This window comes from Zasmidium cellare, assembly GCF_010093935.1.
Source record: "Zasmidium cellare ATCC 36951 unplaced genomic scaffold M409scaffold_10, whole genome shotgun sequence".
NCBI classification, from domain to species: Eukaryota; Fungi; Ascomycota; class Dothideomycetes; order Mycosphaerellales; family Mycosphaerellaceae; genus Zasmidium; species Zasmidium cellare.
In genome coordinates, this window is record NW_022986954.1 from 211,930 (window position 1) to 223,163 (window position 11,234).

General features: G+C 55.0%; 7 protein-coding genes across 7 annotated transcripts; 3 read left to right on the plus strand and 4 right to left on the minus strand.

The window, feature by feature from the left end:
* Positions 1–494: 494 nt before the first annotated feature.
* M409DRAFT_20418 (uncharacterized protein) lies at positions 495–2,126 on the plus strand (the record flags this gene model as incomplete). The annotated part of the gene is made up of 1 exon (XM_033805382.1): positions 495–2,126. The coding sequence occupies one exon, from the start codon at positions 495–497 to the stop codon at positions 2,124–2,126; it is 1,632 nt and encodes a 543-aa protein (XP_033670084.1).
* A 34-nt stretch (positions 2,127–2,160) lies between these two features.
* Positions 2,161–2,827, minus strand: M409DRAFT_64944 (uncharacterized protein; the record flags this gene model as incomplete). Its single annotated transcript, XM_033816299.1, has 2 exons — positions 2,161–2,238; positions 2,291–2,827. 2 exons carry the CDS (start codon positions 2,825–2,827, stop codon positions 2,161–2,163), a joined length of 615 nt encoding a protein of 204 aa, XP_033670085.1.
* A 333-nt stretch (positions 2,828–3,160) lies between these two features.
* M409DRAFT_20420 (uncharacterized protein) lies at positions 3,161–5,231 on the plus strand (the record flags this gene model as incomplete). The annotated part of the gene is made up of 4 exons (XM_033805383.1): positions 3,161–3,900; positions 3,962–4,676; positions 4,794–4,889; positions 4,938–5,231. 4 exons carry the CDS (start codon positions 3,161–3,163, stop codon positions 5,229–5,231), a joined length of 1,845 nt encoding a protein of 614 aa, XP_033670086.1.
* A 112-nt stretch (positions 5,232–5,343) lies between these two features.
* On the minus strand, positions 5,344–5,653 carry M409DRAFT_20421 (uncharacterized protein; the record flags this gene model as incomplete). Its single annotated transcript, XM_033805384.1, has 2 exons — positions 5,344–5,382; positions 5,435–5,653. The coding sequence occupies 2 exons, from the start codon at positions 5,651–5,653 to the stop codon at positions 5,344–5,346; spliced, it is 258 nt and encodes an 85-aa protein (XP_033670087.1).
* Positions 5,654–6,373: 720 nt separating this feature from the next.
* M409DRAFT_64945 (uncharacterized protein) lies at positions 6,374–8,283 on the minus strand (the record flags this gene model as incomplete). Its single annotated transcript, XM_033816300.1, has 4 exons — positions 6,374–6,567; positions 6,640–6,853; positions 6,906–8,041; positions 8,094–8,283. 4 exons carry the CDS (start codon positions 8,281–8,283, stop codon positions 6,374–6,376), a joined length of 1,734 nt encoding a protein of 577 aa, XP_033670088.1.
* Positions 8,284–8,749: 466 nt separating this feature from the next.
* M409DRAFT_64946 (uncharacterized protein) lies at positions 8,750–9,936 on the minus strand (the record flags this gene model as incomplete). Its single annotated transcript, XM_033816301.1, has 2 exons — positions 8,750–9,840; positions 9,891–9,936. 2 exons carry the CDS (start codon positions 9,934–9,936, stop codon positions 8,750–8,752), a joined length of 1,137 nt encoding a protein of 378 aa, XP_033670089.1.
* A 207-nt stretch (positions 9,937–10,143) lies between these two features.
* On the plus strand, positions 10,144–11,192 carry M409DRAFT_20424 (uncharacterized protein; the record flags this gene model as incomplete). Its single annotated transcript, XM_033805385.1, has 2 exons — positions 10,144–10,313; positions 10,436–11,192. The coding sequence occupies 2 exons, from the start codon at positions 10,144–10,146 to the stop codon at positions 11,190–11,192; spliced, it is 927 nt and encodes a 308-aa protein (XP_033670090.1).
* Positions 11,193–11,234: the final 42 nt, after the last annotated feature.

Here is an 11,234-nt window from a genome sequence, read left to right on the forward strand (position 1 = left end):
GATGCATCCACTGAGGTCTGCTACAAGTCCGATATTGCGGCTTTTCTAGCTTCTGCTTGAAGGGGGAGTTTCATTTTCAGCGAGAACAGGCTTGAGGAAGAAAGAATCCTGGCGATTGGATGTAGCACGTCGCCGAGTTCGTTGATTCTGGCCGCGGGAACATTTTACGATGCGGTATGGCTTCATCACCTGCTGCAGAGACATGGGCGAACGAGCCTTGAGTTGTTGTAAGAGGATGTATGAGGTCCGACCCATTGGCCGACGTTGCGAAGGTTCGCTGATGCCTCAGGCAACCACAAAGCTTCGACTCAACCTCGAAACTTCAAAGTGCACATGCGGCTCATCGGTCACCCCATACCATGAGGCTGCGCCCTCTCCACCAACTCAAACCGCGATGCCTCAGACCCGATGAAACCCCTCGAACACCACACCCAAACCTCCCAACACCTCGCACCCGCAAACTGCACCAATCCCCCACCAACCACCGCAGAGCCATGGCCCACCAACCAGACTACACGACCTGGTCCCAGAACGACCTAATCGCCCGCGTAACCCAACTCGAAACCCAACTCCGCGCCCTCAACACCACCACCACCACCGCCTCAAAATCCTCCAAAACCAAACCCCTGAAAAAACCCAAACCCTTCGACCCCTCCAAATACACCACGCGCCTCATCGCGCTCAAATTCGCCTACCTGGGCGGCAACTACAACGGCTTCGAGCATCATAGCAATAACACGACGCCGTTGCCCACGATCGAGGAAGAGCTGTGGAAGGCGCTGAGGAAGACGAAACTCATTTTTCCGCGGTGGAGGGAGGGGCAGAGGGTCGAGGAGGATGTTTCGTGGGAGGGGTGCGAGTATAGTAAATGTGGGAGGACGGATCGGGGGGTGAGTGCGTTTGGGCAGGTGGTGGGCGTGAGGGTGAGGAGTGCGAGGCCGAGGGATAGGGGTGTGGTTGAGGGTGGAGGTGGGGATGAGGAGATGACGGACACTCAGGATGCAGAGGATGCAGAGAGACCTGCCACAAAGGCGTTTGATCCTGTACGCGACGAGCTACCTTATATCCAACTCATCAATCGAGTCCTGCCTCCCGACATCCGTGTCCTCGCATGGTGTCCCTCTCCACCCCAAGATTTCTCTGCGCGTTTCAATTGCAAGGAGAGGCGGTATCGCTACTTCTTCACAAATCCTGCGTACATACCATTACCAGGTAGTGGGCCTCAATCGTCTGCAGCGGGTCGAACGGGGGAGGGATGGCTTGACATCGAGGCCATGAACGAGGCGGCCAAGAAGTACGAGGGTCTGAATGATTTTCGGAATCTGTGCAAGATCGATCCCAGCAAGCAGATTACCAGCTGGGAGCGGCGAATATTTCATGCTGGTATTTACGAGGTGGATCCGAGCCAGGAGGCACAAAATACAGCGGTCGGCACGGCATCGCCCAAGCTTTACTACTTCGAAGTCCGCGGGAGTGCCTTCCTCTGGCATCAGGTCCGGCATTTGGTCGCAGTCCTATTCCTGGTAGGTCAGGGCTATGAGAAGCCAAGCATAGTGGATGAACTGCTCGATGTCCACAGAACACCCGCGAGGCCGGTGTATGAGATGGCGAGCGACATCCCGCTCGTACTTTGGGATTGCATATTCCCAGACCCCGAGAAGCTCGCGAATGGAGACCACGCCGATGGTAGTGGAAGCTCAGATCAAGGCTATGTTGATGCGCTCGACTGGGTGTACGTCGGCGACGAGATGGGCGGCCGCGATCAGTCGAAGCGTTCAACGACCGGTATCGAGGACGGCAAGCATGGTCGAAACGGTATCATGGATGAGCTGTGGTCTCTTTGGCGGAAGAGGAAGATGGATGAAGTCCTTGCTTGGAGTCTGATGGATGTCGTGTCGAGGCAGGGTCCTTCGATCCAGCTGGATCATCTGGCGACTTGTAACGGACAAGAGAGCAGCGATCGTGTCTTTGATGGAAGTGAGAAGCCACGAACGGTAGGTGACTATGTGCCCGTCATGCAGCGCGAGCGGATGGAACCACCAGATGTCGTCAATGCTCGGTATGCGGCACGAAAAGGCTTGACCGGTGCTGCGAGGTCGCCCAATGATACAGATATGGGTGATTAAAGTCATCCGGGCTGTCGCATGTTCAAGGGATCTGTCAAGACTTGGGTTCGTATAGACAAGCCCTGGCGCCTCTCCAAACTTGTTCCAGAGTCTCTCGTCGTGGCAGTATGCCCTGCCATTCAGATTAGCCCCAGGTAAGCATTGGTATTGAAAATGCTCCATACCGGAAACACGACCACGACGTCTTCCTCACCCTCCACCACAATAGCCAAGTAGAACCTCACTTCAAAGCCCTTGAAAGCCTCATGAATGAAGATGTCCTGAATCGAACTCGTCGGAATGAACCTCGTCGAACTCGTCCAGAGATAGCTCGGGCTACTTGTGCTCGTTTGCACTCCCAATCCGCGGATCACCAGCAAAGATTCCTCGGTGTAGCCTTTGCGGAAGATGAGCCATGTGATCGCGGCACAGATGAGCATCCGCCAGAGGAACGTCAAGTTCGATACCAGCAGGGAGGCCAGCTGGACAGTTGGTGATGTCAGAATGGCGTTCTCGAGCCATGCTAGAGCGGAAAGGCCATTGATGTATGGAGATGGGTTGCTGAACTCGTGTAGCAGCACCGTAGCCACGCAAATCCCTACAACAACGCGTAGGAGGATGAAGGCATAGTGGGATAGCCGTGCCGCTATCGTCTTCGCAGGCGAGCGCGTCGACACGGTGTAAAGGACAGTCGTCGGCGTCGGCCGCTTTGTTGTTAGCATTGCATGTTGTGGAAGTTGAGAAAGATGGTTCAATGGCGGGCGGGAAAGGAGGATGTCGATTCGCGCGGTAACAATCGTGATTGGGATGGCGCTAACGGGTGTCTTCGTGACGCGCCGAGGTGACAGTCACGTGATTATTGGTTGGGAGAAGCAGTGGCCGTGATTGGAGAGGCGCTAGCGGGTGTCAGCGTAACGCGCCGCAAGGGCGACCACACGTCTTGCCTTCCCGCCCGCCCTATTCTGTTTCTGAACGCAGGAACGAGAGTCCAGGCACCGCACCCCTTCCACAACCCTGGCTCAAGATGCGTGCAACCTGGAGGCGTGGGCTTGAAGATGGGCGAACTCACTTGGCAGGCTGCCGCTGCGGCCAACATCCTTGAGGCGAGGAAACGGAATGGAAGAATTGCCAGCAAGAAGTCGAGATCAGGATGCACTACCTGCAAATCCCGCAGGATAAAATGTGACGAGACTCATCCTGAATGCCGGAATTGCATCAACGGTGGTAGGACATGTGGCGGGTACATGAATAGGGCGTCTCCCATCACGATCAGCAAGACGAGTCGCTCTCTCATCGGCCAACGGCTGTCCCAAACACTTGGATTGCAAGAAAACGAACGACGAACTTTCGACTATTTCCTCTCATGGACGGCCCCTCGTATGGCCGGGGCTCTGGACAAGGACTTTTGGTGCGGTCAAGTCCTCCAGGTCGCTCAGTCCGAGCCCATCGTTCTGGATGCTCTTCTTGCGATTTCCATTCTCTACGAACATCCACAATTCATGAAAAGCTTCTACCCTCCCGGAGACCCAGAGATATCGACAGATCCCAAGTTTCAGAATGGCGTGGTCAATATTGCACACCCGGCGTTCTCAAAACCACCAATAGACGAATTTCATGTGACTGCTTTGATGCACTACAACCGTGCCATCAGCCGGTTCAAGGAGCGGATGGACGAAGGGACAGCGACTCCTCTACTGGCCTTGCTTACGTGCACGCTCTTTATATGTACAGAGGTCATTCGTGATCATGTCTTTGGAGCGTTGGGGCTCTTCACCCAAGGCATCAAGCTTTTAAGGTACGTTCATGAAGAACAAGATTCTGCAAGTTCTCCAGCCTACTGTACTGACCATCCATAGCCAATACGAACCCAATGGTGACACAGACACTGCCTTGTTTCTGAATCTGAGGCTCATGTTTGCTCGATTCGGTCTGCAAACGGCACTTTTTGGCCATTCTGGAAGAGTCGAAGTTCCGGCTGATCTCACCGATGTCAATACGGAGGAAGGCTTCAGCGATATCCTCCACGCACGCACGTCACTATACGCGTTGACAACCGAGGTCCATGATTGTATTCGCGCAGCCGCAGAATTCAGCGTTGGACCTGGCGCCAATCTCCCACCTACCAATTTCGTCGATGATTATCCCACAAGAGCAGTACGACCAGGCGATGTTGTAGGCATCAACAAGGGCGTTAGTCGGCTGTATTATGGCTGCGTGGACGACTCGGCCGTAGCGACCGACATGGGATTGAAGAATGGATCTGGAGCCGTGCGGATGCCACCACCTGACTATTCTACGCCTATCAGCCCATCGGATGAGATACTTGGACGGCAATCGACTCTACGAGAACGACTTTTGCAATGGCACGACGCTTTCAAGAAGACGCCATTCTGCCAGGTCGAAGACGAGACAAACGCCAATCTACTAATGCAGTGCCACATCTTCATGGTTTGGCTCGATGCTTGCCTCTCGCCCTTCGAGATGGCTTTTGATCAGTTTGCAGAAAAGTTTGAAGAGATCCTGCGCCTAGCAGACATCTTTACGAGATGCAAGCCTGATAGACCGACATTTGTAAGTGGCCCACGTTCGACCTTAAACATGCGGCTCGTTTCACCACACCTACCAACGACCATACTCTTGCCATCTGACAACTTATACCTCTCAAGCCCTTGCTGACAATTCTGACAGACTCTGGAAGCTGGTGTAATGCCACATCTTTATTTCGTCGCAACCAAGTGCCGTGTTCCTTCACTGCGTAGGAGAGCTGTCGAGCTTATGCACAAAGTAAGAAATACCTCCCATGTCGTAGCAACAATCGCTGATATGCACCAGGCCCCCTTGAAAGAGTCCATGCACGGCGCTACCTCAGTCGCCGAATTCGTCAATCGCATCATTGCCATTGAGGAAGAAGACCTCTACTCATATCCCACCCCGCCTGGGTCTTCCCGAAACGCCAGTCAATCTCCGCCCATCGATGACTCCATCCTGCCCGCTGAATCAAAGAGAGTTCAAAATCTCGAGATCTTGATGAATGAGCCTGCCAGTCGTTTCGAGATCCGTGTTACTCGTCATTCGTATGATGCGGCCGGCCGGCGCACCAAGTTGGTTGAGGACTATCCGGTATGAGATGGAATGGTGGTTCGCGGAGGGTGGCCCATCCACTGGACTTCGTCAGCCAACGTTTATAATAAGAGCAAGTTGGATCTATGCTCAACTCACCACCTCATCATCTCAGAGCTCAGGAGTAGCCTGATTGTACCCTATCTTGTGCTGCTTTCTGGATCTCTTGTCAGCTTCGCCCTGCAGACTCATCCCAGGCGAGGACATACTATATCTCGCCGACCAAGACCCATGACAGCCGCGATGGAGTCCTGATTCCTCAACCGCACATCCCGCATGTACGCCGCCTGACTGAACTCGCCGTTCGCGCCATCGACATTCTGCCTCGGAGGATCGGTGAAGTAGAAGCGCGTCACCGCGTATCCAACAAGCACAGAGACCCCAGCTGCCGCGACAACGCCGAGGACAACGACTTGACTATTGACCATCTTGTTCGTATGGACGGGTCGAGAGGGTAACGACTGTGGTGGTGGTTCGTAGAGGATTCGGAAACGTGGACGGCCGACGAGATGAATGGGAAAAAAAGAGCGTCTTCGCAACAAACCAGCAGACGGGCCTGCACTTCGCTTTTGTAGGAGACAAACCGCAGAGTCTATCCGCCCCCTCTCAGGTTACACAGCAGCTTGTATGGCAGCGCAGGCACGGACCCACATGCTCGTCTACACGCATTCGGCGAATCCCCGGCATTTCGCTTGGCTCGCACCGACTTCGCGGTGGTTTAGCAGATATGCTACACTATGCATAAACATTCGGCAGGGCGGGTAGGATCACGACCCCCTGCGTATTCGGTATGCAAACAAGCAGTAAGTCCGACGACAAGAATTAGCGTTTGCGCGCGGAAAATGGCAGCAGTCGAGTGGTGGGAGTGGAGGAGGATGGATGTGGCCTGTGCGGTCACGGACTCGGCTGAAGGTCGGTAGAATTGGGTGAATGTTTTCAGCTGTTGGGCGGGCCAATCGTTGCGGGTAGACTTAACTTTTCTCGCAAACTCTTGGGTTTGTGTTCCTTTTGGGTGGGAGGGAGATTATGGTGGTGGTGGCTATGCTTTGCTTTTTGGGGTTTAATTTAGTATACTACGAAGAACGGAGACATTGTGTACGGTCTGTAGAGAGTTTGGCTTTGGCGGGTCTCCTTTTCTGTTTGTGCTATTATTGCCAAGCATTGTTCCTGCATGCTTCGATCCCACTGCACTCCGTCCCTCGTCTCGACAGAATGAGGTCGGAGATGTACTGGATCCCTTCGGCTCGGTACCAGTCGCTCTCCGCATGCGAGGTGACATTCTGCTCGAAGACGAACTGTCGCGGGTTCTCCAGCGTATAGACTGGCCAGTGGGTTGCTTCGACTATAACATCCCCCTAAGTCAGCACAAGAACATACATGTACCAAATGATGTATGTATGTATGATAGACTTACGATCACCAACCCCTCGATTCGGATCCCCGAAATTCACAAAACTAATCCACATGCGCGTCATGAGCTTCGCGACTCGGAGGTACTTGGCCCTCTCCGGCCCGCCCAGGGGGCTGGGGTTGCCGTTCTGCGGGTATCCGTAGCCCTCGGTGTTGTGGAAGACGAAGGCGACTTCTTGGAAGTGCACGGCGCCGAAGATGTAGGAGATGCCGTTGACCTTGGAGGAGAGGTTAGTGGATGTTAGATTGAGGAGGTGGAAGAGACTGTACCAGGACGTTGAAACGATACGAGTAGGCTGGGACGCCGTGTTTCGTCCACATCTGCGCTGAGAGTCTCCGCGGCGCGGTCATGGACATGTCGCCGTACATTGCCGACGTCCGCTTGAACTGCGATCCGATCGTCGCGTTGGGACGACCGGGGAGCGTGGCGGGGATGCCTATGTCTGGGATATCGGGGTATAGGATGGACAAGTCTTGGGCGGTGGCATTGTCGTAGCCTTGAGCCGTGAGGCCTTGCAGGAGCTGGGCTGTGGTGTTGACCGGGCGGCTGAAACCTGTGCCTTCGTCGCTGTTGACGCCGACGATGTAGGGGACTTTGACGAAGGCGCCTTTTTCGAGCTGTGAGGAGGCTGGGGCGACGATGAGGTCGTTGTCGACGACGAAGCCGAAGGATGCTCCGCTTGTGAGGGTGGAGTTGAGGACGCTGTTCAGTTTGTCGGTGGGGATTGTTCGTAGGCAGTCGAGAACACTTCTAGTGGTGTTGTTGCAGCCGACACCGCGGGAGATGTTGGCGATGACGGGTTCCCAGTCTTCGACGGTGGGATATGCTCCGAGGCCAGCGATGTTTCCTGATTGTGCGATGGCTCCAGCGAACAGCTTATCGTCCCGTCCGTTGTACGCCAGAAGTTGTGCTGCAACAGATGTCCCTCCTGAGCTTTCACCTTGGATAGTAACTCGTGAGGGATCACCTCCAAATGCAGCGATGTTCTCCCGCACCCAATGGAGGGCAAGCCGCTGATCTCGAAATCCAAGCATCGTGTTCCCACTCTCCTGGATCTCCTTCCCGTAAAGGAAACCCCACGAACTCAGGCGATAATTGATCGAGACGGCGATGACAGGCGTGCCCGCCTTGACCGACTCTTGAACGATAAAGGACTGATTATATCGACGGTCCGCCGATCCACCCATGACCAGACCACCACCGTGGATCCAAACCAGGACAGGAAGACCTTCGCCAGCGTCTTTGGGGCGGACAACATTCAGAGTCAAGCAATCCTCAGACACATAGTTTCCCTGACTCCAGGTATCTCGACCATAGCCGATGCATTCGTAGCCATACTCGGTGGCATTTCGACTTCCGGACCACGATGTGTTGAGAGATTGAGGCGTGCGGAAGCGAAGGTTTCCTGGTTGGAATCAGGAAGAGATTCACGGTCAAGCTCAATATCTCGAACGTACCAACAGGAGGTTGAGCGTAGGGTATGCCCAGGAAGTAGTCAGTCCCATAAGCCGGCTCATATCGACCTTCGTAGGTTCCATTCTTGATTGTGACGACCGGAGCCGCGGATTCATTGTCTGTCTTGGTCACCAGTCCGGCACTCAACGAAGGCAGCAGCAGGATAGTGTATAGAGCCTTCAGTAAAGCCATCTTTGCCATCGACATGTATTCGCGCAACAGTGTCGAGAAGGCGGTCGGTTCGCCTACCAGCTTGGAAACGACGGGTATTTGTACTGCATCTTCGACGACCGCCATGCTACCTTCCCCGCTTGACTGTTGTATACGACGCAGGCAAGCGCATCTGCCGGAGTCTTGTTGTTCATTTCATGCAGGTGGTGTCGTGATGCTGCTTTTCTCCGCAGCAAATCGTGCGGTTGAAGACGTCCGAAGCCCTCAAGCGATCTGCGGGGATAGATCTCTGCCAAGACGGTTATAGTGCCATTGCATGTGCTCACTGCGACTGAGAAGAGCAGTCATCGAGAGTATTGGTCGATGCCCCGTATACAAAGGGGTGCAAGAAGGAGTAAATATTTGTACACTTCTACATGCTCCGTCAGCTACTCGCTGTGACCGCTCCCATCGCTATGCAATGATGCAGGGAAATTGAAACAATCTTTTACAGACTGATCTCTCCCTTCCAGGTACCTTCGGTGAGACCTAGCTTTTCAATGAGATGCTGCCATCTCGGACCACCCCTCTCCTTCCTTCGCAGGTAGTTCAGTAATTTCGCGCGCCTGTGAACCAGCAACCTCAGGTTACGCTTGTTCATCTTGTCCGGGTGTCCTCGCAACTCTAGAGTGTCCGCCAACGTGCGAATCTTCGCCGTGAGGATGGCAATCTGAACCTCACTACTGCCCGTGTCTTTCCCAACGCGAGGGAACTTATCCTGCTCCTGAATGGTGTCGGCGGATCGCGGCCGTGGCGGTAGCGTGGAATCGGTGTTATGTCGACCGAATACATCGACGCATCTTTGAATGTTGACACGAATGCGATCTTTGCTGTTGCCGAGGGAAAGACTCGAGATACGCTTCAGCGCTTCCTCGGCAGTTTCATGCTCCTCCTTGAGCCTCTCTTCTCGTGATGCATGCGTGCTCGTGAAGTCCGATATGCGTCGTGCCGAGTCAAACCATGAATCGCGAGGTTCCTGAGCTGATGAATCTTCCATGCCGCTCAGCAAAGAGTGAATCTCCGCTTGATGTTGCGCGCTGAGCCCCGAAGACGACTTCCTATCGCTGAAAGAATCACGCTCACCGCGCTCTTCTAGCCTCTGTTGTTGATCTGCCTCTTCCTTAACATCCTCCGGAAGCGGCTGTGTCAGCCACTTGCTTCTTTGAACGTTGCCCTCCAGCTCATCCTTCGAGAGGAAAAAGTTGAGGTGATTGTCCGAATCCACACGCGGCCCAGGTGCGTCCTCTGATGGTGACTCATCGGTTCGACCCTTCGTGGCGGCAGCAGCAGGTGAGGGTTCTGGAGGTAGAGCTGTATCGAAAGATCGTACGAAAGGAGTTGTTTCACCCCGGACCGGATCTCCTAACACTGCTGCTCGCTCTTTCTTCAGGACTTCCTGTCTGCTCATGTTCGCAGCCTTGCGAGCTTTTGCCTGTGCAATGGCGTAAGGATCGCGGTGTTTTCTCCTCTGCGTTACGGTTGATGCTCGTGATGAGGGAGTGGTCGCAAAGGCACGTGAGGTGCATGATGCGGATGATGCTGTTTCTATATCAGCATGGGCATTCAGTCTCTGCACCTTCACAACATACTGCTCTGCGGCCGCAGGCACTGCAGGACTGGTATTCGCGGCGGCATGGCTGGTATGTGATGGATGTCAACTTTCTACTCGCATTGGAAGTCGTCTGGGCTCGGAGGAGAGCGCCAAGCCCGACGTGGCAGATCGCTGCGGCAGCTTCCGAGCATGCACTTGGGAATTTCGCTGCTGAATTCGAGACTGCCCGCCGCCGCAGCACCAAACACATCTTCGACCATCGCCTCTCCTTCACCACCACCACCGCGAAGATGGCCGCAAAGAACCTTCCCCCGGCGTTCAACGCCAGTGCTCAGGACATCGAGATGCTGCTGTCCGCCCAGTGCCACATCGGCGCAAAGAACCTCCAAGTCCACATGGAGCCATACCTGTGGAAGACTCGCCCAGACGGCGTCAATGTCATCAACATTGGCAAGACCTGGTATGTCAAGCTCTACTTCACCATGTCTACATAATGCGCACGACAGCGAAAGCACATGGCTTTTCAGCGCATTTTGCACGACTTCGAAACATCTCTCTGAACCCCACTAACACATGTCGCAGGGAGAAGATCGTCCTCGCAGCTCGCATCATCGTCGCCATTGACAACCCAGCCGACGTTGCCGTCATCTCTGCCCGTCCATACGGCCAGCGTGCTGTCCTCAAGTTCGCTGCCCACACCGGTGCCTCTCCCATCGCTGGTCGCTTCACCCCCGGTAACTTCACGAACTACATCACCCGCTCTTTCAAGGAGCCACGCCTGATCATCGTGACCGACCCGCGCACCGACGCCCAGGCCATCAAGGAGGCTTCCTACGTCAACATCCCCGTCATCGCCCTCACTGACACCGACTCGCCCACCGAGTACGTCGACGTGGCCATCCCAACCAACAACAAGGGTCGTCACGCCATTGGTCTTGTCTGGTGGATGCTCGCCCGTGAGGTCCTCCGTCTCCGTGGCACTCTCGCCAGCCGTGAGGCCGAGTGGGATGTCATGACCGATCTGTACTTCTACCGCGACCCAGAGGCCGAGGAGAACAAGGATAGCGCTGGTCAAGAGGAGAGCAAGGTCCCAGGTGCGGACGAGGTTGGCCCAGCTGCCGTCGAGAGCGGATTCAACAACGAGTGGGAGGTTGGCAACGCTGGCTCTAGCGCCTTCGCCGCTGCCAGTGGTACTGGTGGTGCTGCCGCGGCTTCGACTTGGGACGCTGAGGGTGCCGACTGGGCTGCTGCCAGTGCTCCAGTCGAGACCGGCAACCAGGGCTGGGCTGCTGATGCGCCTGGAGAGGCTACCGCAGACGCCCCCGCCACTCAGTGGTAGATACGGCCTGCGCATGCCTGAATTGTCATATTTTTCCGTTCT